This window comes from Choristoneura fumiferana, chromosome 9, assembly GCF_025370935.1.
Source record: "Choristoneura fumiferana chromosome 9, NRCan_CFum_1, whole genome shotgun sequence".
Taxonomy (NCBI): Eukaryota; Metazoa; Arthropoda; class Insecta; order Lepidoptera; family Tortricidae; genus Choristoneura; species Choristoneura fumiferana.
In genome coordinates this window covers 1,367,741-1,390,693 of record NC_133480.1, presented here as the reverse complement: position 1 = coordinate 1,390,693, position 22,953 = coordinate 1,367,741, and the positions used below count along the sequence as shown (strand labels likewise).

At 38.7% G+C, this 22,953-nt stretch overlaps 1 protein-coding gene across 1 annotated transcript; it reads right to left on the bottom strand.

The window, feature by feature from the left end:
- Positions 1 to 206: 206 nt before the first annotated feature.
- On the bottom strand, positions 207 to 14,687 carry LOC141431416 (ITG-like peptide). The gene is made up of 4 exons (XM_074092585.1): positions 14,663 to 14,687; positions 5,248 to 5,355; positions 3,869 to 4,005; positions 207 to 1,989 (listed from the first exon to the last, which is right to left on the bottom strand). Exons 1-4 carry the CDS (start codon positions 14,685 to 14,687, stop codon positions 1,870 to 1,872), a joined length of 390 nt encoding a protein of 129 aa, XP_073948686.1. The 3' UTR covers positions 207 to 1,869.
- Between the last annotated feature and the right edge of the window lie 8,266 nt (positions 14,688 to 22,953).

Here is a 22,953-nt window from a genome sequence, read left to right as displayed (position 1 = left end):
TTGTAAATATTTTTCAGCACAATTACATTTTGACAAAATTCACTTTGTTTGTTATATTCATTTTGATCCTAATTCAAAATGGTCAATTCAAGTGGACGAATTTCCATTTATACCGAATGACAGTAAATCATTGGAGGCGAGGAGACCGTTGTGGTGGTAGTGGTGGTACTTATAATGTTGTAGAAGGATTGAAATAAGAACTACACTGCTGACATAATTTATATAATTATATAATTAACACATAATTATTTATTAAATATACGAGTTACATAAGTACCTTACAGTACCTATTGATAACAATATATATCCCTCGAGTGATAATTAAATGGACATAGGCCATTTCACCAGTTTTATTTTTTATAAAAATAAAATGGTAGAAAAAAAAGATATCTTATATCTTTAACAGCAACTAGAAGTTTGGCAGAAAAATATGTTTTATTTTTAAATTTATTAACAATTTCAGAAAATAGTTCTTAGGTCACCTCAATAGTTCTTAGGCTAATTAATAACCGACCAAGAAACAGTGATATTTCATAAACGTGAATTTTACATCTAATTTTTATTATATATTAAAAAAAACATACTGATATGTATATACCTAGGCACCTAGCATAGTTTGATTTTAATGTTAAAAATAAGCGAAAAAAATGTTTTATTTTACATTTTACTCTAAAGAGCTGCTTATTTTAGAAATATAATGATATGTCTTTAATATTATAACATCAATATTAGAACTATATATAGATATAAATGCCTCAGCCAGTAGGATATGTATATGTTTCAATCGTTGAAGACTTAATTTTAGTTTTAAATCTAATTTTAACAGTAATTATTAAACATGGAAATCTAGACGCAATTTCATGACATTCATAAGAATAAATATTAAACATTTATTTTTTTAATTTTAATCTAAACCTACACATGTATAATGAACTAAAAATTGTCATCTCACTCTCTACATCTTTTTATTTTTTTTCTCTAAGCTTCAAAATAAAAAAAGGAGCTAAATCGGCGACCTTTTTTCGTTAGCGGGATTTTTCATTTTTATATATCGACACGAGTTTTGTAATAACGCCCATTAAATGATAGAATAAAAAAAAATAGAAATACTTTCAAAATAAATCAGTATGGTTTCTGTCGTTAAATGAAAAAAAAACACTCCAGAACGAGAAATATTTTCTTTATAATTAAAACGATATCTTTATTTCTTGCATCGATTGACGCTAGTCCAAAGTGGTTGAATTCTATTTCTTTATTGTATCATTTATGTCTTAGAATTTTCAACGGTTTTAATGTTCGTTATTTCAAAAATAAGAAAAAAAACGTTAAGAGCCGTTAACTTAAATCAAAAAACAAGGACAACTCTTAAAATTTAGTTTCTTTTTTTTAAACAAAATATTACAAATCGCGACGCGCGAAGCAAATAAATAAAGAAAATTATTATACGAAATTACGAGTGCCCGACTATTTATTTAGTCTACTCAAAACCGGTTTACTATATTTCTAGCGTTGAATTGTCTACAAAAAGTCCTATGAAACTACAATAGCTTAGGTTAAATAAGCTAAACAACGCGCCTACTCCCCTAAAAAAAGATATACAATATCAAACTTAACTTAAAAAAATAATATACGAAATTAATAACAAGTCAATCCAATTTCACTGACGGCTGCACTGAAACATTACTGTCACATTTAGAGAATACCTGATGCATGCATAGTTTGATTTCATTGAAAACCTAACAGCTTGGCTGAATAGCTCATATTTGCAATAGCCAGATAAATAAATTATAAAATATATATGACAGCTGTCAGTGCTGGTTTGACGTTTCAACTTTTTATTTGCTTCGCGACCGCGGGTCCGAATAGCGCTTAGTGCAGTCTGTAGACACCGATGCGCTTTTCACCAGCAGTGTGCTGTACGAACTCGCGAATCTGATCGGTAGCAACAGGGCCGATGCAGACTAAAGGCTCTTTGAAGTAGCCGCAACTCTGAAAAAAAAAAGTGGCAATGAATAATAACGCAGAAGCCAATATTTGAAAAGATAGTTGAGTCAGCTTAATTGAGCTTCTCTGCAAAGTTTTTTTTATTCGAATTTTTAATTCAGATAACATGTAGAAAAGATTTTGCCAATCACATTTCAATAAAATTGGCCAAATACGAGCCGGATTATTTGTGCACCGATATCGAAGGTTTCGTAGAAATTTATAGGTATCTATGAATATCCAGTGTCAGCACCGACTTCAAACTATAGTAGAAAATAATTTTCAAGGGTTTTTGAAGTCGGTTCAATTTTTTGTTTATTTATTTTTATCTATTGAGAGGTACTAAATATGTAGATATTAATAATTTAGTCAAAATATTCAATAGCCATACACCCATGAAAGGTCGCTGGAAGCCGGATATCGAATATCCGGTGCCGTCCCGTATAGCCGGATATCCGGTATGGAGAGTAAATTTCTAATGACTGGTATATCTACACTGATCTACACACTGCAACACATTTTGTTTAGGTACTAGTCCAAAGAGTATTATGCTTATATTATGTAGAGAAAAAGAGTTACAACTCTATGGCCAAATTTGTATGTGTAGTAACAGGCGCTAACTGGTGGCCGGAGGACGAACTAAATCTACAATAACGCACACGCACACGGACACACGAAAGACGCTTTATGATATGACGATAATATTTTTAATACCTAAATAAATTCATCATCATCATCATCATCCCAGCCTATATACGTCCCACTGCTGGGCACAGGCCTCCTCTCAAAACAAGAGGGCTTGGGCCGTAGTTCCCACGCGGGCCCAGTGCGGATTGGGAACTTCACACGCACCATTAAATTGCTTCGCAGGTTTGTGCAGGTAAATAAATTATTATGGGGCAATTGACCCAAACTGAGCAAAGCTTGTACATGGTTATAGGCAACGGACAAACATACTTAGATAAATACATTCTAAATACATATTAAACGTCCAAGACCCAAGAGTAAACATTCGTATTATTCATACAAATATCCGTCCCAGGAATCGAACCCGGGACGTCAAGATTTATAGTCAGGTTCTCTAACCGCTTAGCTATTCGTTCGTCTAAGTTTCATGTTTATGATGAAAAGGCGATATAAGTTGTCAGCTAAATTATAATCCAAGTTCAAGGAAAATTGAGATAGCCAAGAGACGAGTTTGTAAACTTCCTGTACAAGCAAACAATTATGCTAATTTATAACTCCACAGTAAAAAGTTTTAACGAGACAATAACTCGCTCTCGACTTTGAGAGACCCTGTAATTTAATCTGCAAAAGTCCTCAGAAATATTTTATCGGAGAAAAAGTCCTCTCATTTTATTGTTTGAGTATGATATTTAAAAAAACTCGATAAGTGCGATTAAGTCTCGTGCACCGAGGGCTTCGTACTTTATAAGCCAGGGTTTTTAATCACCACGTATTTAAACGCACCGCTGACGTGCGTTTGTAACGATGCTCCATGGAAAGAAAACTGGTTGCCAAGAAGTCCGTTTGTTCAACCTCTTCACGACTAAACCGCTGAACCGATTTAAATGAAATTCGGTATAGAGATAGTTTGAGTCCCCGGGAAGGACACAGGGTAGTTTTTATCCCGGAAAATTGCGTATTTTCCGTGGGATCCTATACAGACGGATATTCGTGTCTAATCTAGTTCCAAACATTCCCATACTGACCGATCTAAATGAGCCACCCCGTATATTTAGTTTTGAAAAAATGACGTCTTACTAGTTTCTTGCAGCACATTCTGGGCAATCATGGTCTTTGCGAAAGCGCTGGTAAAAAGAGCCCTTTGTGGCCTACTTATAAAACAAATATTTCGATCCAGATTTTTAAATTTGGAGTTTACCTTGCGAGCCTTTTGGCGATGTCGGCGTTGCATGACGCAGCAAAGTCCTCGGGTGATATCGCACTCGCTGGAGGCTGAACAGTCTTCATTGTACTGCTTACGACCGGCTGTTGGGGGACGGCAGACGTGCATTTCACCTGGACATTAAAAGCAAGTCATCAACATAACCAGCATCCGAAGCAGCAGCCGAAGACTAATGAACAAAGGCCTCCTCATTTGAACGCTAAAATGATGATGATGATATGCATGCAGTTCCTCCGCCTTCACAATGTAAGAAAGAACACACACAAATGACACAAAGCAATGTATTACCTCTTCACTACACTGACGCATTTTGACTTCAACCAGAGCTCATCTTTAGATCAACACAACCGTTCACCATGCTATGAGTCTAACATCGGGTACCTAGCACCCGAAACCATCGTCCCATTTCGGTCCAAACGGCCATCTGTTCTCCATGCTATATGGCCTGGCCATTGCCAATTCAACGAGAAAAACCTCTAGCATAACCCCTTCCTCCTCTCCATTTGAGTTCTTACCGAATAAAATACTATTATATAATAGTTATCGGCATCATACGACCCGGACCGCGGACGCCATTCGAGAACCTTTTGACCCCATCGGCCATCAGTCCTGCGAGCAATGTGCCCCGCCCACTGCCACTTCAGTTTCGCAATTCTTCGGGCTATGTCGGTAACCTTAGTTCTATTGCGGATATCATCATTTCTGATTCTATCCCGCAGAGAAACCCCGAGCATAGCCCTCTCCATAGCCCTTTGAGTGACTTTGAGCTTCCTCATGAGACCCATCGTTAGCGCCTACGTCTGAGATCCGTATGTCATCACTGGCAACACACACTGGTCAAAGACTTTTGACTTCAAACACTGCGGTAATTTGGATGAAAAGACACTGCGAAGCTTCCCGAACGCTGCCCAGCCGAGTCGGATTCGACGAGTGACCTCTTTCTCGAGACGAGCTGTCGGTAGGCCTCCAACAAGATGGAGCGATGACCTGGTTAAGATTGCGGGATCGCCTTGGGGAGGCCTATGTCCAGCAGTGGCCGTCTTTCGGCTGACATGATGATGATGATGATGATTATATGACGTTCGAGTTTTGAACTTTGTAGCATACGAAGAGAGCTAAGCTTGGAGTTTCTCTACAGGATCGAATCAGAAATGAGGAGATACGTAAAAGAATGAGGTAAAGTGGCAATGGGAAGGTCAATATAGCACGGAAAAGTGACAGCCGTTGGGGCCGATATCTTCTAAAATGGAGATCGCAGATCAACAAGCGCAGCGTAGGACGTAACCAACGAGATGGACGGATAATCTGGTTAAAGCGAAGGTTAAGGCTTTTTTAACCGTGTTGGTTAAACTTACCTGGTACCACCTCTTCGCAGACCAGCCCGGCTTCGCATTGGTTCTCACGGTTGCAGATTTCGCCGAGCTTGCGGCCGGCGAAGGCTGGCAGGCAGCGGCCGCCATCATCTGTGGACAACAATTCGGTAATTAAAGCCGGAAGTTAGTTTCGTCGGGTAGTCGCGCGAGCAGAGCGGTAGCGCAGTGCGCGTGTTACAGCAGCCGCCGAGTCGCGTTGCTTCGACAAGAAGGGCTACGAATTAGCCCGAAACATGCCGAGCTGAACTCGTTTGAAGACGTGAGTTATCCGGTATTATTTCATTAAATAATCAAAGGCTGCGTAAAATTTCGCATGCTCTTTGTGGTAGATTTTAGTAATGCTGTTATTATTTTATAAGATTTTATTGTACCTAAAATCGTGTAAAATAAATTTTTTTTATTTTTTTTTAATTTGCGTGTTATCTGACCGCAGTAAAACCACAGACCACAGTAAACCTTATTTTTAAGTTATCTATCTTTACTTATACAGAGTTATAACGGAACTATAAACGACTACTTTACTCAGTCGCGACCTTATGATAGCTACGTACACATTTATTGCATAGACATAGCTGGGCGTTTTTAAAAAAAGTGTAGCCTTTCATTATTTTTGAAATTTTGCAAAAAATATAGTTTTTTCCTACTCAGAATCAAGAGCACAATCGATTCCGATAGTTTAAAAAAATAACAGTTTTGCGACGTTTTTTTCAAACACAGTATGGCCGGACAAAACTGACTCGTAAAATTTTGTATGAAAAAATGGGGACATTTTTTTAAGCGATCGAAATCGATTGTGCTCTTGATTCTGAGTAGGAAAAACCAAATTTTTTAAAAAAATCTTAAAAGGAAAGGGTACATTTTTTTTTGGAAACGTTCAGCTATCGTAAGGTCGCGGGAGTTTTATATTTCATTGATATAGACCTCCGAAAATTAACGCCTGATTCAATAAATTTTTGAAGCGTATGTTTGTATGTATGTAACTATGTCTATTCCAATTTCCTCTCGTAACTACTCAACGGCTGAACCGATTTTGATAAAAGATACGTCATTGGATTTGTCTTTATGACGTGAGTGACACCGGGTACATGAAATTCTTAAAAAATCATAACGGCGGATTTTTGGCGCCAAATTGTAAGTTTAAAAAAATGTTTTTTGTTCAAACCTATCGAGTGGGGTATCAAATGAAAGCGAATGACTAGCCCGTTTTAAATATATATATATAGGTTATAATAGTTTTAATATGTACACCGTTTTCACAGAAAAAAGTGTGAAATAAAACAATAAATTTAAAAGTCAAAAAACCCGCCTGCCTTAAAAAATACCTACTAAAAAGAAGAAAACAAGTCTAGTGGGCTAGAACTTTGTTAAGTAGCTAACTTAAAGTTAAACAGTCGGGACCCATTTAAAAATCGTGACGCTCAAAAATGCCTCTTGTTCTGAGAGGAGGCCTGTGCCCAGCAGTGGGACGTATATAGGCTGGGATGATGAAACCTGTGCTAAGGGGCACCGCTCTTCCATATACTCGTACTTATAGGTATCGAGTAGTACAACCGTGGTAAGTAGACAGTTAAGTTAAAGTATTTTTTTTATTCAACTGGATGGCACCGAGCAAGTGAGTCTCTTGATGGTAAGAGATCACCACCGCCCATAAACATCTGCAACACCAGGGGTATTGCAGATGCGTTGCCAACCTAGAGGCCTAAGACGGGATACCTCAAGTGCCAGTAATTTCACCGGCTGTCTTACTCTCCACGCCGAAACACAACAGTGCACAGCACTGCTGCTTCACGGCAGGATTAGCGAGCAAGATGGTGGTAGCAATCCGGGCGGACCTTGCACAAGGTAAGATAAGATAACCTATAACCTTATCTTGGTTACATTTGTATTATTAAATATAACTTAAACTAAGCTATAAAATCCAAATAGCTTCAGACTCTGCGCATAACGCTCGCTCATCCAGTAGAATAATGACATATTGTAAAAGTAAATACGGTTTGATATCATTAAATCCAAAAATACAAAAAGATTCCAAAAACCAATCTTAATTTGATTGCTTAACAACGATATCTCTTGTCCGGGTGAGCGGTTAGTTCCAATGGAGTGCTGAAAGTTTCTCGATGAGGGCTACAGCATAGATGTCGCTAGTGTCACTGCTTAAGTGACTAAATAAGAAACAAAAACAGGCTGAGATATGTGGTGCATAAGACAAATTTGTGTCTGTACCGTTGTCCAGCGGTGGTGTAGCGGTATTGCACGCGGCACGGAATGCCGAATACCTGGGTTCCATTCCCAGCGCTGATCTTATTTTTCTGATTTTCTGTGCATCTATATTTCAGTTTGTATTTCGACATGGGTTTTACGGGATGACCGTAAAAGTAATAAATATTTGGAATTGAAATAAAAAATACAAAAAGATTCCAAAAACCAATCTTAATCTTTAAATCACTTTTTTAAGGAATAGTCCCAAAGCAATTGTGTCGAAGTTCTGTTGGACGAGCGACATAATTATATGTAGGTATGTCAGTACATGTATACAGACATACACATACGCAGATGCGCATACATACAAGAGCACTCGTGTTCAAGTGCACATTTACAAGTACGCATCATATTACAAAACAAATTAGAAAACAAGAACCATTTTATTTAATATAAAAAATAGGGGGAAACGTGTTTGTGTGTGTATACTTAGAACAACTTCTACAACCCCTTTCTTTTTAAAAATGCAATATGTGTTTACTAAACCAGAACTAACTACGCAGTGCGCCATGAACATTAGGTTGGGGTACGTAATATTTAGCGTTAGATATTCCAGTCTGAAATCCTGAATGAAATATTTACCCTAAAATTTAAACTTAGCACATTCGGGCGGGGCTTACGGGATTACACAGGATGTTCTCATTAAGCTTATGCTTGTTAATTTATGTACAGGATGATTTGGAGGGATTTCAGAGGGCTATTATTGCTGTGTGTAGGCTTTTGCTTTTTTGGTAAATCAGCGTGTTTTACGGGATTTTACAGCTCAAATTCACTAATCCCGTGTTAATTAATCTTTTTGTGAAATAATTGTATTAACATCACGATTTTTATTGTTTGCACGTACCTACACAAAAGTGAAGAAACACCATATGGATTACATATATTGTATAACTCTTTATTGTACATAAAACATATGAAAATAACGGTTAACAAGAGAAAGAGATGTACAAAGGCGAACTTATCCCTTAAAGGGTTGTCTTCTAGTTGAAATGAAATGAAAATGATGATGAAATGAATGATGACACACACATGATTACAAAAATAGTAGAAATATAAACTTTGACATTAAAATATTTAATTAAAAAATATAAAATTTTGTGTGTGAGCGAAAAGGTATCACCTCATCATAAATACGGACTCCTGGGATGGAGTCAGAGCGGTCTTCCGGTGAAACCAGTTGACCTTTGTCTTCCAGTTAACCTTTGCCCTTTGAGTGTAGGTATATATAGGGTATTGTATTAAAAAAATTAAATATCTATAAATATCGTGGATGAATTTGACACAAAATATTTTAGATAGCAGATATCAGTATTCTAAAACGTCTGACATCTTTTTAACAAACTGTAATATTCTTTTATAGTTAGTTGGGCGACATGTTAGGTACTGGTTAAAAATCAGGATTCCCGTGGATGGATATGACACAAAATGCCTATGTACATCAGTTACTGCTCAGATATCAATAAGAAAGTAAAGTTTTCGTCTTTAATTTTTTTTTCGCCCAATACTAATGGAAAACACTAATACCTAAATTTCTAATTATGCAGGTACCCAAAATGACACAATTTTTTGTATTAGGTTGGGCAAATGCTCCGGTAGCTATATGCGAAAAAGAAACAACTTTAATATTTTTGAAGCCTCAAAAACCTAGCCCTACGGGTCTATATAATGTAGCCTGTAATTTATATTTCCCACTAACACTGTCTAATATTAAACATACGAAAGTTTGTAAGTCTGTTTGTTTGTTTGTTACCTTTTCACGTCTAAACCGCGGCGCCGATTTAGATGAAATTCGGTGTACATAGTTTAACCGCCATAATGATTGATTTTTGGAGTCTTTTCGTATTTTTATTTCAACGCCAAATTTGTTACTTTTACGGGTATCCCGTGAAACCATATCGTAAATACAAACTGAGACATGGATGCAAAAGGAAAACCAGAAAAAGAGACCAGCACTGGGAATCGAACCCAGGTCCTCAGCAATCCGTGCTGCGTGCTATAAACCCCTACACCACTGCTGGACCGTAAATACAAACTGAGACATGGATGCACAGAAAAACCAGAAAAAGAGACCAGCACTGGGAATCGAACCCAGGTCCTCAGCAATCCGTGCTGCGTGCTATAATCCCTACACCACCGCTGGACTGGGACTGGGGGCTGGTTTTTCTGTGCATCCATGCCTCAGTTTGTATTTACGGTCCAGCAGTGGTGTAGGGGTTATAGCACGCAGCACGGATTGCTGAGAACCTGGGTTCGATTCCCAGTGCTGGTCTCTTTTACTGGTTTTTCTGTGCATCCATGTCTCAGTTTGTATTTAAGATATAGTTTAACTCCCGTAGAAGGACAAAGGGTAGTTTTTATCCCGGAAAAATTCATAGCTCCCGCGGGATAGCGTTAAACGTCGCAGAAGTTGCGCGCGCGCAGCAGGTTTGTCAGATTATAAGTTTTGCGCTAGAGTCAAGAAAATTAAATATTTAAGTACTTATTTAATAATGGTGAAGCCGTGGTGGCCTAGTGGTTTGACCTATCGCCTCTCAAGCAGGGGATAGTGGGTTCAAACCCCGGCTCGAACCTCTGAGTTTTTCGAAATTCATGTGCTATATTACATTTGAAATTCACCACGAGCTTTACGGTGAAGAAAAAACATTGTGAGAACTTGCACGCACCTGTAAAGTGATTAAATGGTATGTGTGAAGTTCCCAAACTCCCATCCAAGCACTCTCGTTAGGCCTGTGCCCAGCAGTGGGACGTAAAGCTGGGATGATGAGATAATGAGATGAGAGAGATGAAGAGTTACACATAACAGTAGTCCAGAGACCTAACCTAAACCTTAGAATTATTGAAGAAAGAGAGAGAAGGCATTTATTCACTATCTATCATAAAGACACACAAATACAAAAAATTTGCGGTCCAAAGGGGTAATGCGGCCAGCATCATGGGAACCCTGCCACAGGCAGATTTTTTATAATTTTTATTTTTAAAGTAACATATATAGTACATATATTTACTTAAGGTTTCTTAGGTAAGTTTTTTTTATTTTTCATGTGACTATTTACTGAATAAATATTATTAATATAACACAACAAATAACAAAAAAAACATGAAAACACACATGAAAATAATACACACACACACACACACACACACAATTTTCTGTGTCTCCTTAAAAGCAAAACGGTCGCACTCACTCAGCATAAGGTATGAGAAATACACGAAATATGTTGAAACTTTCAACATATTCTGCGTTATTTCCAGCGAAGAAACGTTCAAAGTGTAGATATATCTTAATTACGTTAAAAACCTCTCAGGGTCTTTAATTAAGAGGACTGATAATTAAGTCTCGACCCCAAGGCTAAATTAATTCACTTAAGTCTCTGAAATGGATTTTTGGACGTTAACGTTACTTTCGTCTGGAGTAATATTTTTACGGGTACGTACGGGCTAGAATCCGTTTTAATCATATTATCTGTAAATCCATCTTTTTATCTGTCTGTCTATCGTGCAATTGCTATTTACGCAAATACAGACAGTTAGTTACCTAAGCAACTTAGAAGACCAGTTCAAAAAAAACCGGTCAAGAGCGTGTCGGACACGCCCGAAATAGGGTTCCGTAGTTTTTCTAAGGATTTCGTATTTTGTTCGGAATATTCCAAGTTTAGGTATTTTTTATACCTTAGGCTGCTGTTTACTCTTAAACTACTTATAGTTCTCAAGAAAACTTAACCGTTATAGTTTTCCTTGTAAGTTTGATATACTTATTACCATCGTGAATTTTTTCAAATTTTTCCACCCACCGGTTTAGATTTTAGAGGGGGGGGGACGCTCGATTTTAATGAAAATTTGCACTTTAAAGTTGAATATTTTGCAAACAAATCACTGAATCGAAAAATCGTTTTAGCAACCCCCCTAATGGTTTTAAGAGACCTATCCAACGATACCTCACACTACAAGATTGGATGAGATCCCACTACGTCTAAGATTTAAAAATATATTTTTTTTGTGTTTTTTTTTTCATGTACTATTTTGTCGGCATAGTTTACATATATATTTGTGCAAAATTACAGCTTTCTAGCACTGATAGTCGCTGAGCAAGGCCGCGGACGGACAGACAGACAGACAGACATGGCGAAACTACAAGGGTTCCGTTTTTGCCATTTTGGCTACGGAAACCTAAAAATGTGGTTACTTATTAAATGCTATGTGAACTAAGCCTTTATTCAACAAAAGAGTTTAAAAATATGAAATTTTCTAATAAGTAAAATGTTTATCCACGACTGCTTATTAATATTAATAATAATAATATTCAATTTGAACACATGCCCATTTGACTAATTAGAATTACAATGCTAGTTATATTACTAATTTGTTCATTTAAAGAACTATCAGCAAAATGTCCTTATTTTACATAATAAAGGCTGACCAGAACTAAAAAAAACCTCGACATATTGCGGAAAACCAATAGAACTAATTTCTTGCACTGGTAACACTAAATTCAAATGTCATCTGTCTATTGCTGTAAAAGTTTAACGTTGTTTGCGCGTGGTATTTTGAAGTGTTATATGTGTTTTTGTGCGTTAAAATGCCGAAGACTATCCATAGCATAGAAGGAAAATAATTTACAATTTATAAAAGTATTTGGCATAGAAAAGTCTGAGGATTAGAAAATATTCCTTTATATAACATCACCGACATGAGACTTGTCAACGTGATTGGTAGGTATCGTATAGTTAGAGCAACAGGGGCTTAGAAAATTTAGACAAGTATTTTTTCGTTCGTCCCGTTTCGACCCGTGACGTCACTCCTTAGTAAGTGTAGTAGAATAGTGAGTTTCACTGGATTGGAACTTGGCTATATGTCCATTTTTTTTGTAATTTGACAGACAACGGGACAGGTGAAACGAAATAAAAGCTTTAATATTGCTCTTTTAAGGATAATTTTGTAGAATTCTTTACATTTGCTACTTTAAATTAGGTCTGTTTTGTAATTATCCTGAAAAAACAATAGTTTCGGTATAATGTTTATAAGATCATCACCACTATAAACCGAAAAATGTCCAACGTTGGACATAGACCTCCTCCAAAGAATGCCACAATGCCCAATCGTGCTCAGCATGCTCCTGCCGTAGACTGTTTAAATTACACGAAGCAATCATTCGATCAACAACACATTCGGGCAAAAAGGATTCGACCAACCGACACCCAACAAAACAAGCATTTAAAAATTAAATCCTTTAAATTAGATAGAGCTCTCCCAACTCAGAAGTCCTTTTTAATCCGTGAATTTCCTAACTTTATTAGAAACCAACAACCCCGGGACCAACTGTATAAATCCATCAAAGTTTGAATATAACGTAACTTGCGGGATTTGAGGTCAAACTCTAATCCGGCGGGTAATAAATTGATTACGGTTTACGAAAGTTATTTTAATTAATTGTGGGCGACTGTATTTCCGCTTCCGCTTTTATCATGGATATTGCGCATGTGCGGATTTTGACGTTGACTTTTTCATTTCGAATTGATGCTGTATAAATAAATATAATTCCTTTAAAATTAGTAATTATTTCCATAAGTGGTGACCCGCGACTACGAACATGCAGGAAAAATTCGAGCAATGTATGGAACCAAGTGAAGCAGTGGTTTATCGAGTGGGTATTAAGGTTCCGCCATTTTGGCCTGACAAACCATCGCTTTGGTTTGCGCAACTAGACGGACAGTTTGCCTTATCGAATATTACATCGGATTCGACGAAATTCTACCATGTAATTTCCGTGTTAGAGCCTAAATATGCGTCCGAAGTCGAGGACATTATTACTAAACCGCCTGACGCGAATAAATACGAGACTTTGAAACAGCAGTTGACAGCTCGCTTATCCGCTTCGCGAACAGAGCAACTGAAGCAATTGATGTCGCGAGAGGAGCTCGGAGACAGGAAGCCAAGCCAGTTTTTCCGTCACATCCGTAGCCAGGCGGGCCCCGACTATCCTGATGAATTTATACGGACTCTATGGTCAAGCCGATTGCCGACTTTGCTTCAAAGCATTATCGCGACGCAGGAAGACATGCCGCTAGAGAAGCTAGCATTGCTCGCGGACAAGGTACACGAGGCTACTTCGCACTGTACTGCTCATGTTGCTGCCGCTTCGACGTCGACATCACCATCGCTACCTGTGTCTGCTATCGACGAGTTAGGCCGAAAAATTGAAGCTTTGACGCAAAGATTCGATGCGATGTCAACATCGAATCGTGACACCAGAGCAAGATCGAAGTCACGTGCCAAGCGCGGCAACTCGTCCAGGAGCCGTTCCCGTGCCGGTGGCAAACGTCTCTGCTGGTACCATTTTAAATTCGCAGAAAAAGCAGCTAAATGTATCTCGCCTTGCAATTACTCAAAAAACTAGCTAGGGAGTCGCTCGAAGCGACTAGTGATTGTGCGGCTGTATCGGGTCGTATATTTGTTACTGACATTAAAACTAAGGTGCAATTTTTAGTTGATACTGGGTCTGACCTATGCGTATATCCTTTAAGCTATTTAAGTGGACAAAGGCGTCATAAAACGAATTATGAGCTTTTGGCCGCGAATAATACTGTTATTTCTACGTATGGCTGGTTGAGTTTGTCCCTGGATTTTAATTTACGCCGTGATTTTTCTTGGCGATTTGTTATTGCTGATGTGAGTAAACCGATAATAGGTGTAGATTTTTTATCCTTTTACAATTTGCTTGTTGATATTCGCAATGCGCGCCTAATTGACAGCATTACATCGCTCACATCAGTCGCTCTGGTTGCTTCTACTTGTGCCTGCCCGCAAATAAAAGTTGTTACAGGTGACTCTTCGTTCCATAAGCTGTTACAAGAGTATCCTGATATAACGCGGCCAGTTGGAACATCACAAGAACGTAAATGTAAGCACCAGACCCAACATTATATTAGGACAACTCCTGGGCCACCTGTTTACGCAAGACCCAGACGTTTAGCACCTGATCGTTTGAAGATCGCGAAACAGGAATTCGAAGAGATGGAGCGCACCGGTATCGTGCGAAGATCTGAAAGCTCATGGTCCTCTCCTCTTCACCTTGTCCCTAAAAAGGACCAAGGTTGGCGACCTTGCGGAGATTATCGAGCTCTCAATGCTCGCACGGTACCGGACAGATATCCGGTGCGCCACATTGCTGATTTTTCGCACAATTTATCAGGCTGTAAGATTTTTAGTAAGTTGGATTTAGTGCGTGCATACAATCAGATTCCTGTTGCGCCAGAGGATGTATCGAAGACAGCAATCACGACACCCTTTGGACTTTTTGAATTTCCTTACATGAGCTTCGGTTTGAGGAACGCCGCTCAAACTTTTCAAAGGTTTATGGATGAAGTCCTTAGAGGTCTGGATTACTGTTTTCCATTTATTGATGACGTACTAGTAGCTTCTGCTAATAATGTAGAGCATCAGGAACATCTACGAACGGTATTTAAACGCTTTAGCGAATACGGCATTTTACTTAACCCTAACAAATGCGTATTGGCTGTTCCGGAAATAGAGTTCCTGGGCTACATGGTTTCATCTGAGGGTACTAAGCCTATTGGTGATAGAGTCGAGGCTATTCAAAATTTTTCACGCCCTAAGACAATTAGGGAGCTTAGGCGTTTTTTAGGCGCGTTAAATTTTTACAGACGTTTCGTGGCTAATGCGGCCAAGATACAAGCTCCACTCCATGGACTGCTTAGTGGTCCATCAGTGAAGAACAACAGCAGTATTGATTGGAGTCCCAGCTTGGAGGAGGCTTTCAATGCTTGTAAAACGAGTATTGCTAACGCTGCTCTTCTGGCACATCCCGATCCAACTGCTCCTTTGGCTGTTGTCACGGACGCGTCTGAATTATCTATCGGATCTGTCATACAGCAAGAAGTTCAAGGCCATTGGCAGCCGCTAGGTTTCTTTTCTAGAAAGTTAACACCAGCGCAGATCAAGTACAGTGCTTATGACCGCGAACTCCTTGCTATTTATGAGTCGGTTAAATATTTTAGGTATATGTTAGAACTAAAACCGTTCTTTGTTCTTACTGACCATAAACCGATAGTATCCGCATTTAAAAAGTCTCATGATTCGTGTTCACCGCGACAATTTCGATATCTTGATTTTATATCACAGTTTACCACCGACATTCGTTATATTGCTGGTGAGGACAACGTTGTCGCGGATGCACTGTCTAGGACTGACGCCATAACAGACATACTTGACTCTGACTCTTTAGCAGCCTCTCAAGCCACGGACACAGAACTGAGAAATTTGATCAAAATCGGTTCATCCTTAAAATTGCAAAAGGTACCGTTTGGGAATACGAAACTTTTTTGCGATGTGTCCGGGCCAGTTCAACGTCCATTTATTACATCCGAATTCCGGAAGTCAATTTTTAATAGTATTCACGGACTTAGCCATCCTAGCGTTAGGACTACCGTAAAAATGGTAACTGAACGCTATGTATGGCCGGGTATTAGGAAAGATTGCAGAAACTGGGCGCGAACGTGCATTTCTTGTCAGAAATCAAAAATTTCTCGCCATGTTCATGCGCCAGTGCATGATTTTAAACTTCCTTCGGCCCGTTTTTCCCATGTCCACGTAGATCTTATAGGCCCACTTCCGATTTCTAACGGATACAAATATTGTCTTACCGCCGTTGACAGGTTTACGCGGTGGCCTGAGGCAGTTCCGCTTACGGATATTACGGCTGAAAATGTAGCCAAGGCATTTATATCTACGTGGATATCACGTTTTGGTTGCCCTGAAAAGGTGACCACAGATAGAGGTAGACAATTTGAATCTCATCTTTTTAGTAAAATTTCGTCAATCATCGGTTCACATCATCTTAAAACTACTGCGTATCATCCAGCTGCTAATGGTCTTGTGGAACGTTTCCATAGACAATTGAAGGCAGCAATTATGTGCCACGCAGACGAGAGCTGGACAGAATCTCTTCCATTGGTTCTTCTCGGTGTACGTAGTTCATGGAAGGAGGACTTGTCCGCATCATCCGCCGAACTAGTTTACGGTGAAGTGCTTAAGCTCCCTGGTGAATTTTTCGAACCGACTACTGACAGACTGACGGACTATACTGATTTTTTGACTAGGTTGCGTCTTCATATGAAGAAACTTCAACCTAAGGCCGTAGCACGACATGGCTCTTCTAAAGTGTTTGTTTTTAAAGATTTGTCGACAGTATCACATGTATTTATAAGACAAGACTTTGTACGACGATCTTTGCAGCCACCTTATGCTGGCCCTTATAAAGTAGTCAGTAGAAATGATAAGTTTTTCGCCATAGACGTAGCAGGTCGAATTACTAATGTTTCGATCGATAGGCTGAAACCTGCTTATATCCTAACAGATGAACCAGGTAGCACTTCTACGTCATCTACCACTGTTCCTGCGAGAACACCTGTGGTTGTAGCAACTCCTACACCTTCTAGGACTACTCGTTCTGGTCGTCAGGTTATTTTTCCTAATTTTTATCGACCCTAAAGGTCTCCGGGGGGGCTGATGTGGCGACTGTATTTCCGCTTCCGCTTTTATCATGGATATTGCGCATGTGCGGATTTTGACGTTGACTTTTTCATTTCGAATTGATGCTGTATAAATAAATATAATTCCTTTAAAATTAGTAATTATTCCCATACATGTATTAATCGCGTACTTTTAGAAAGCATTTTTATTTACAAAAATGGCGGGTAGGAACCTCTATTTCTCGCGACTGACAAGTTGGCGCTTGCTCGCCTAATCACGGCAAAGACAGCAATGAACCGGTTGGCGGCAAATTTCATGGTTTTTTTTAACTTTTTACCGATTTAATTATTTAATCATTTTTTTAGAATTTTATAAATAAATGACACATAAATTTTTTAATTAAAATAATGTTGTTTTAGGTTTATTAAATTACTTACTTATACTTCCTTTAAATGTTTGAACATTCGATTGTTAAATCTTAATGTTATAGAATTATTTCGACTACGACACTAACGTAACGTAGTGTTTAATAAATTCTACATACTTAGCTTAAATATGGGTGCCAAAATATTCTCGGGCTGAACATATTATCATAAACAAATGACAACCACAGACACGGCTGAATTCGAATAATGCTGTTTAAAAATAAACATGATTGTGGCGCTTGAATTCCCTCCTATAAAAAACTTCATTCCGACTTACAATTTACACCAACCTCCCCCCCCCCCCTCATTGGCCACTTAGTAGCGGCCACGCTTGAGCGACTAGTGGCCGCCACAAGCTGCAGACGCGTTTCTTCATACATTTTGTACCTAGGTATAGCATCGGCGCAAACCGAGCGTTCGAGCCACAAGCTGCGGGAGTCGACCGCGCTCGCTACTTGTGGCTGCGTTTTGTCGTTCGACTCGTGCGCAAGTGGCTGGTGGCCGCATCAAGCCACCAGGCTGCCACTGGTGGTCGCGTTTAGTGGCGGCGACTGGTGGCCATAATGTGCGGGGCCCATAAATCTTACATGAGACATTGGTTCCAAAATCTATCTTGGTGGATTGAAGTAAAATTTAAATTACGAATGTGTAGGATTTTTGATTACAAGATTGATTAACAGACGCACAGACAGACGTATGGAAAATTAAATATGACATGTGGAATTACTGGCTGAAAATACTGGCATTCGAGAAGAAAAAAATATTGGCGCCACGCGCTGTTCGAAATTAGAACCGAATCGTGGGTTTTACAACTTTTATTTTATTTGCAACGTAGTTTTGCTTTTGTTTGTTTACCTTTATATAAATATTTGTATGTTGCTTTAGTTCAAAATTTGTAAGTCCTATTAGAATATACCTACGTCTACCGTCATATTACAAGTACTTATATACATAGCACAGATGCGCAAACACTTTTTTCTCAAACATGCCATGTAATGTTTATGTTGTGTTCCTTAAAACAGGCTTCAAAATATACTGTTGCAGGCCTAGGCCTGCAAGACAACAGTCTTTTGTTTCAATGCAAAACGTCAAATATCCACGATAAAGGCCATTATAAACGACTTGAAATTAATAATCTGAATTTCTATGGTTCATTTATTAGTTCATCATCCCAGCCTATATACTTCCCACTGCTGGGCACAGGCCTCCTCTCAGAACAAGAGGGCTTGGGCCATAGTTCCCACGCGGGCCCAGTGCGGATTGGGAACTTCACAGTAACTCGCACCATTGAATTGCTTCGCAGGTTTGTGCAGGTTTCCTCACGATGTTTTCCTTCACCGCAAAGCTCGTGGTAAATTTCAAATTTAATTCCGCACATGAATTTCGAAAAACTCAGAGGTGCGAGCCGGGGTTTGAACCCACGACCCTCTGCTTGAGAGGCGATAGGTCAAACCACTAGGCCACCGCGGCTTTCAGTCTTTCGCGGCAGTCTTTTGTTTCTATGCAAAACGTCAAATATCCACGATAAAGATACACGACTTGAAATTAATAATCTGAATTTATATGGTTCATTTATTAGTTACTTACTGAATAAATTCACAGGACTATGAATATTCTATATGTAAATATATAAATATTACCGACGCGTTTTACGTCAAATTAAAATTTTATTTACATAATAAAGTATTAATGTAGCTGATTAAATGGGCTGCAGTTCGTGTATAATTGCCCTAAAAGCCGAACAGCATACACAATAAATAAAAAAGTTTTGGCGGGAAAATTGACAAGTGTCATTGTCTTTTTTTTTGATTGATTGGACTTGAGCTTTAGCCATTTTGAAAATAAGTTCCATTGTCATTTCAAAAGTTTCGTTTAGAAACGTGATTTTTTTATTTTTGCAGTCCGTTATATGGACATGTTTTTTATAGCAATTTGATTTTATTGGGATTATTTTAACGTTTTAAATCATGTTAGGATAAAATAAACATTTATATAGATGGCAGTTATACTTAATTTGAGTCTGGTACAATTTTAGTTGTCTTACGAATAAAACATTGATTTCTTGGAGTTTTTATTTCTTTTACTTAGTGCATGTTTGAGAAAAGCACTATACAAGCCTCGGCGTGAAAGAACATGCCAGCCTCGTATACCTATCTATACATACTCGGCCTGCTAGCCTTTCTTTCCCGGCCTCTGCAGTAATGTACTATTACTGTACAAAAAACGGTGACCTGTCGTTTTGCCGAGATTCATTACGCAGATTTTCGTTTCGCAGACAACTGTTGGCAGATTTTTCTTTTGGCCGAGCAACGTTTGGTATAATTTCGTTACGCCTATTATTCGTTTCGCCGAGTAGTCGGTAGGAAGAATAGCGATAAGCAGATTTACGTTTAGTAGATTGTTTGTTTCTTAATTGTTTCAGTTAACCGAACAACTGTTCGTCGAGACACGATAAGCAGAGTTATCACATGGCATTCATATTGTTAAGTAGATTTAATGTTCAGTCGATTTTTGTTTCGTAATCTGCGTTTTTTTTTTTTCTTTAATCGACTGGATGGCAAACGAGCAAGTGGGTCTCCAGATGGTAAGAGATCATCACCGCCCATAAACATCTACAACACCAGGGGTTTTGCAGATGCGTTGCCAACCTAGAGGGCTGAGATGGGATACCTCAAGTGCTAGTAATTTCACCGGCTGTCTTACTCTCCACAAATAAAAGCAAACAAGCAAGCGTAGATAAAATCGGCCAAACGACAGGTAGGATTTTACTGAGTTGACTATATAAATATACTAGCTTTTATCAAAATGAAGTTAGGTGCGACGACGAGCGTTAGCGAGGAGGAGTGTTAGGTAGAATTGCGACCAACAACGCACGAGCCGAGCGAGCGAAGCGAGCGTGCCGCGGTAGCGGCCGGCGAAGTGCCAGAACCGAACTGCTAGCATCGCGACTTGGTTGGTTTAAACTCCAATGTAAAATAAATACAAATGATGTTCAAAAATGCGTTTATTACTTGCGTTATACGTTTGAAACTTGTGAGGGTACATAAAAAAATCATAAAGAATGCGCGGTCAGCACGGTGTGTAAAAAGCCAATAAGGCCATAGTGTAATCCACACATATTCACGGTATTGAATGCCAGTCCCCATGCGAAAACGAAAAGATGCGAAAAGTTGATATGCGCACTGAATAATAGTTCAACCGTTACAAAAGCGAAAGGTTGTTCGACCAAACGTGCAAAATGTGTAGTGATTAATAGGCTAAACGAATTTCTGTAAATAGTTGTTCGGCTTACTGACTCATATGCCAAGTAATAGTCTGCTAAAGTTGTTACGAAACGTTAGTCTGCGAAACAATACATCTGCGTACAAATTCATCGGCGTACCGTTACTCGGCGAAACGTTGTCTGCCAATCAATAATCTGCCTAAAAATAGTCGGCGAATCATTAGGTAACCCAGCCTCGTATACCTATCTATACATACTCGGCCTGCTAGCCTTTCTTTCCCGGCCTCTGCAGTAATGTACTATTACTGTACAAAAAAACTGATCCGAATATCTGCCGAACTAAGCAGGCTTGATTTTTTCGTATAACCTTTAGATGGTTAAGGGACTATACTTTCCCCATGTAGCACTCGATGAAATTATAGCAGTCAGGTCCTGTACTATGAAGGGCAAAAATCTATGTTACATTACGATTCGAAGAATTCTATTCAGCGCTAACACATGTTTATATTATTACGTTGTCAAGTCTGTCAGACGTCGTAAATAATGTTATATCGAACAAGCCATTCATCATGTTTTGTGGATCCGTTTTGAAACTGGCATTTGTAGTTAAAGATAATCAGTTGATTTATGAATAAAACGGCCTTCATAGGCATGATTATTACAAGACAGTCTAGATGTCAGCACATCATGGCATCCCTGCAAAGGCTGTGTTCGGAATGCGGGGGAGAGGCTACCATCATAGTAAAAGAGAACAAGTAGGTCACTCCGTCCTGCAGGGCTACTACGAAACTCGAATCGAAGTTCGTGTCGTACCGTCCCTCTCGCTCTCGTATTAAATAGTATAAGTGTCAGAGGAACCACACGACACGAACTTCGAGTTTCGGTTTCGTAGTAGCCCTGCTGAGACTTAACTGCCTAACTCTGGCGCGGACGCTTAGGGTTATCGAATCTATTTTAGATTAATTACATACCGGGCAAATAATTGTAGTACGAAAGTTAACTTAAAATTGTCTAATGTCTGTGTTCTAGAGAAAGCAGAATATATTCTATGCCGTAATATTATTATTATTATACTAAATTAAAAAATATTATTTATAAATTTGCCGTAATGGTGATCGCGACTGTATACATACTACTCATGTTTACCTACACATAATACTATAACTACTTATATTGTTTATAGGTAGGTAGGTATCTATTCTTTTTTTATGTGTCCTACACACTACACTATATACCACTAATTTACAACTAGATATACTTAATACAAAAAGTACGTAAGTACGAGTACGTTACGTAAAAAGGTGATCATCTCGCGAAGCGAGCGCAAGACGAACGAGCTAAAATCGATACGTGCGGCACCGACGGACGGCAGCGCAGCCTTGACTACAGAAAACTTAATCCGCCTTAAATTATCAGTGTGTGCATGTGGCGGGTGTGTGCATAAAGGCGCCAACCGGCGCGCACACATTAAGCCGCGCGATGTACTTTTGTTCGTAGTGAGCATACTTGTTCTCCTTAACTATGCTACAATATATAGAGAGAATGTTATGCCTGGGGAACGAAATCCGGAGGAAGAGCGTCAGAAGTTGTATATTATTATGTATGTATGTATGTAAACTCTTTATTGTACAAAATAAGTAAACAAACACAGATATTTGCGTCTGAGTTGAGAAACTTCGATGTCCCGATGCAGGATGTTGGAGCTTCTATGTGTACTGACTAGATGGCGCTGAGTGTCGCTACAGGAAGTTAGAATTATTTTTCAGGATTTCTTAATGGTAGGGTAGACAAATGCTTCCTTGCAAGGTTGTTCAAAGTGGGTGGTGATTTCATTTTCTGCTAATTGGGAGAGATGACGGGACATTTACGGCGAGCAAGGCTCTGCCAAGATTGTACATACGACTGCATAAAATATGAATGTACATAGGTATAATGTATTGTGTAAATCTTTTCTGCCAAAAAATGTTTTCTTCCTGTTCTATCTAGCGCATCATTTCTGCTGTCTACATTAATGTACCTAAATACAATTTGAAAACGTAATCTTATCCGCACAATAACCTTAATTTCAAACAATCTTAATGTTATTACAAAATACGTCCTTATCCAAAATGGCAGCCGATTGTAATTATTAATGATCCTAATCTTAATGTGAATCCAGATAAAAATTACACCCAATAGTAAATAACATTTATGATGCCGACATAAATTTGCTTTTAATGGGTGTCTGTGTTTGCGATTAAGGACAGGAATAGAACTAGGGCTATGGTTCCTTGGTTATGTAACTTGCGGTCA

What these genes read in the sequence shown, in the direction of transcription:
- LOC141431416 (XM_074092585.1), bottom strand. Translation starts at nt 14,687, where the DNA reads ATGTGGCGCACCGGATATCTGTCCG. An exon ending in GCGCACCGGATATCTGTCCG is followed by an intron (nt 5,356 to 14,662) that starts GTACCGTGCGAG and finishes TGTTGTCCACAG; the next exon opens with ATGATGGCGGCCGCTGCCTG. An exon ending in ATCGCCAAAAGGCTCGCAAG is followed by an intron (nt 1,990 to 3,868) that starts GTAAACTCCAAA and finishes TTTTTTTTTCAG; the next exon opens with AGTTGCGGCTACTTCAAAGA.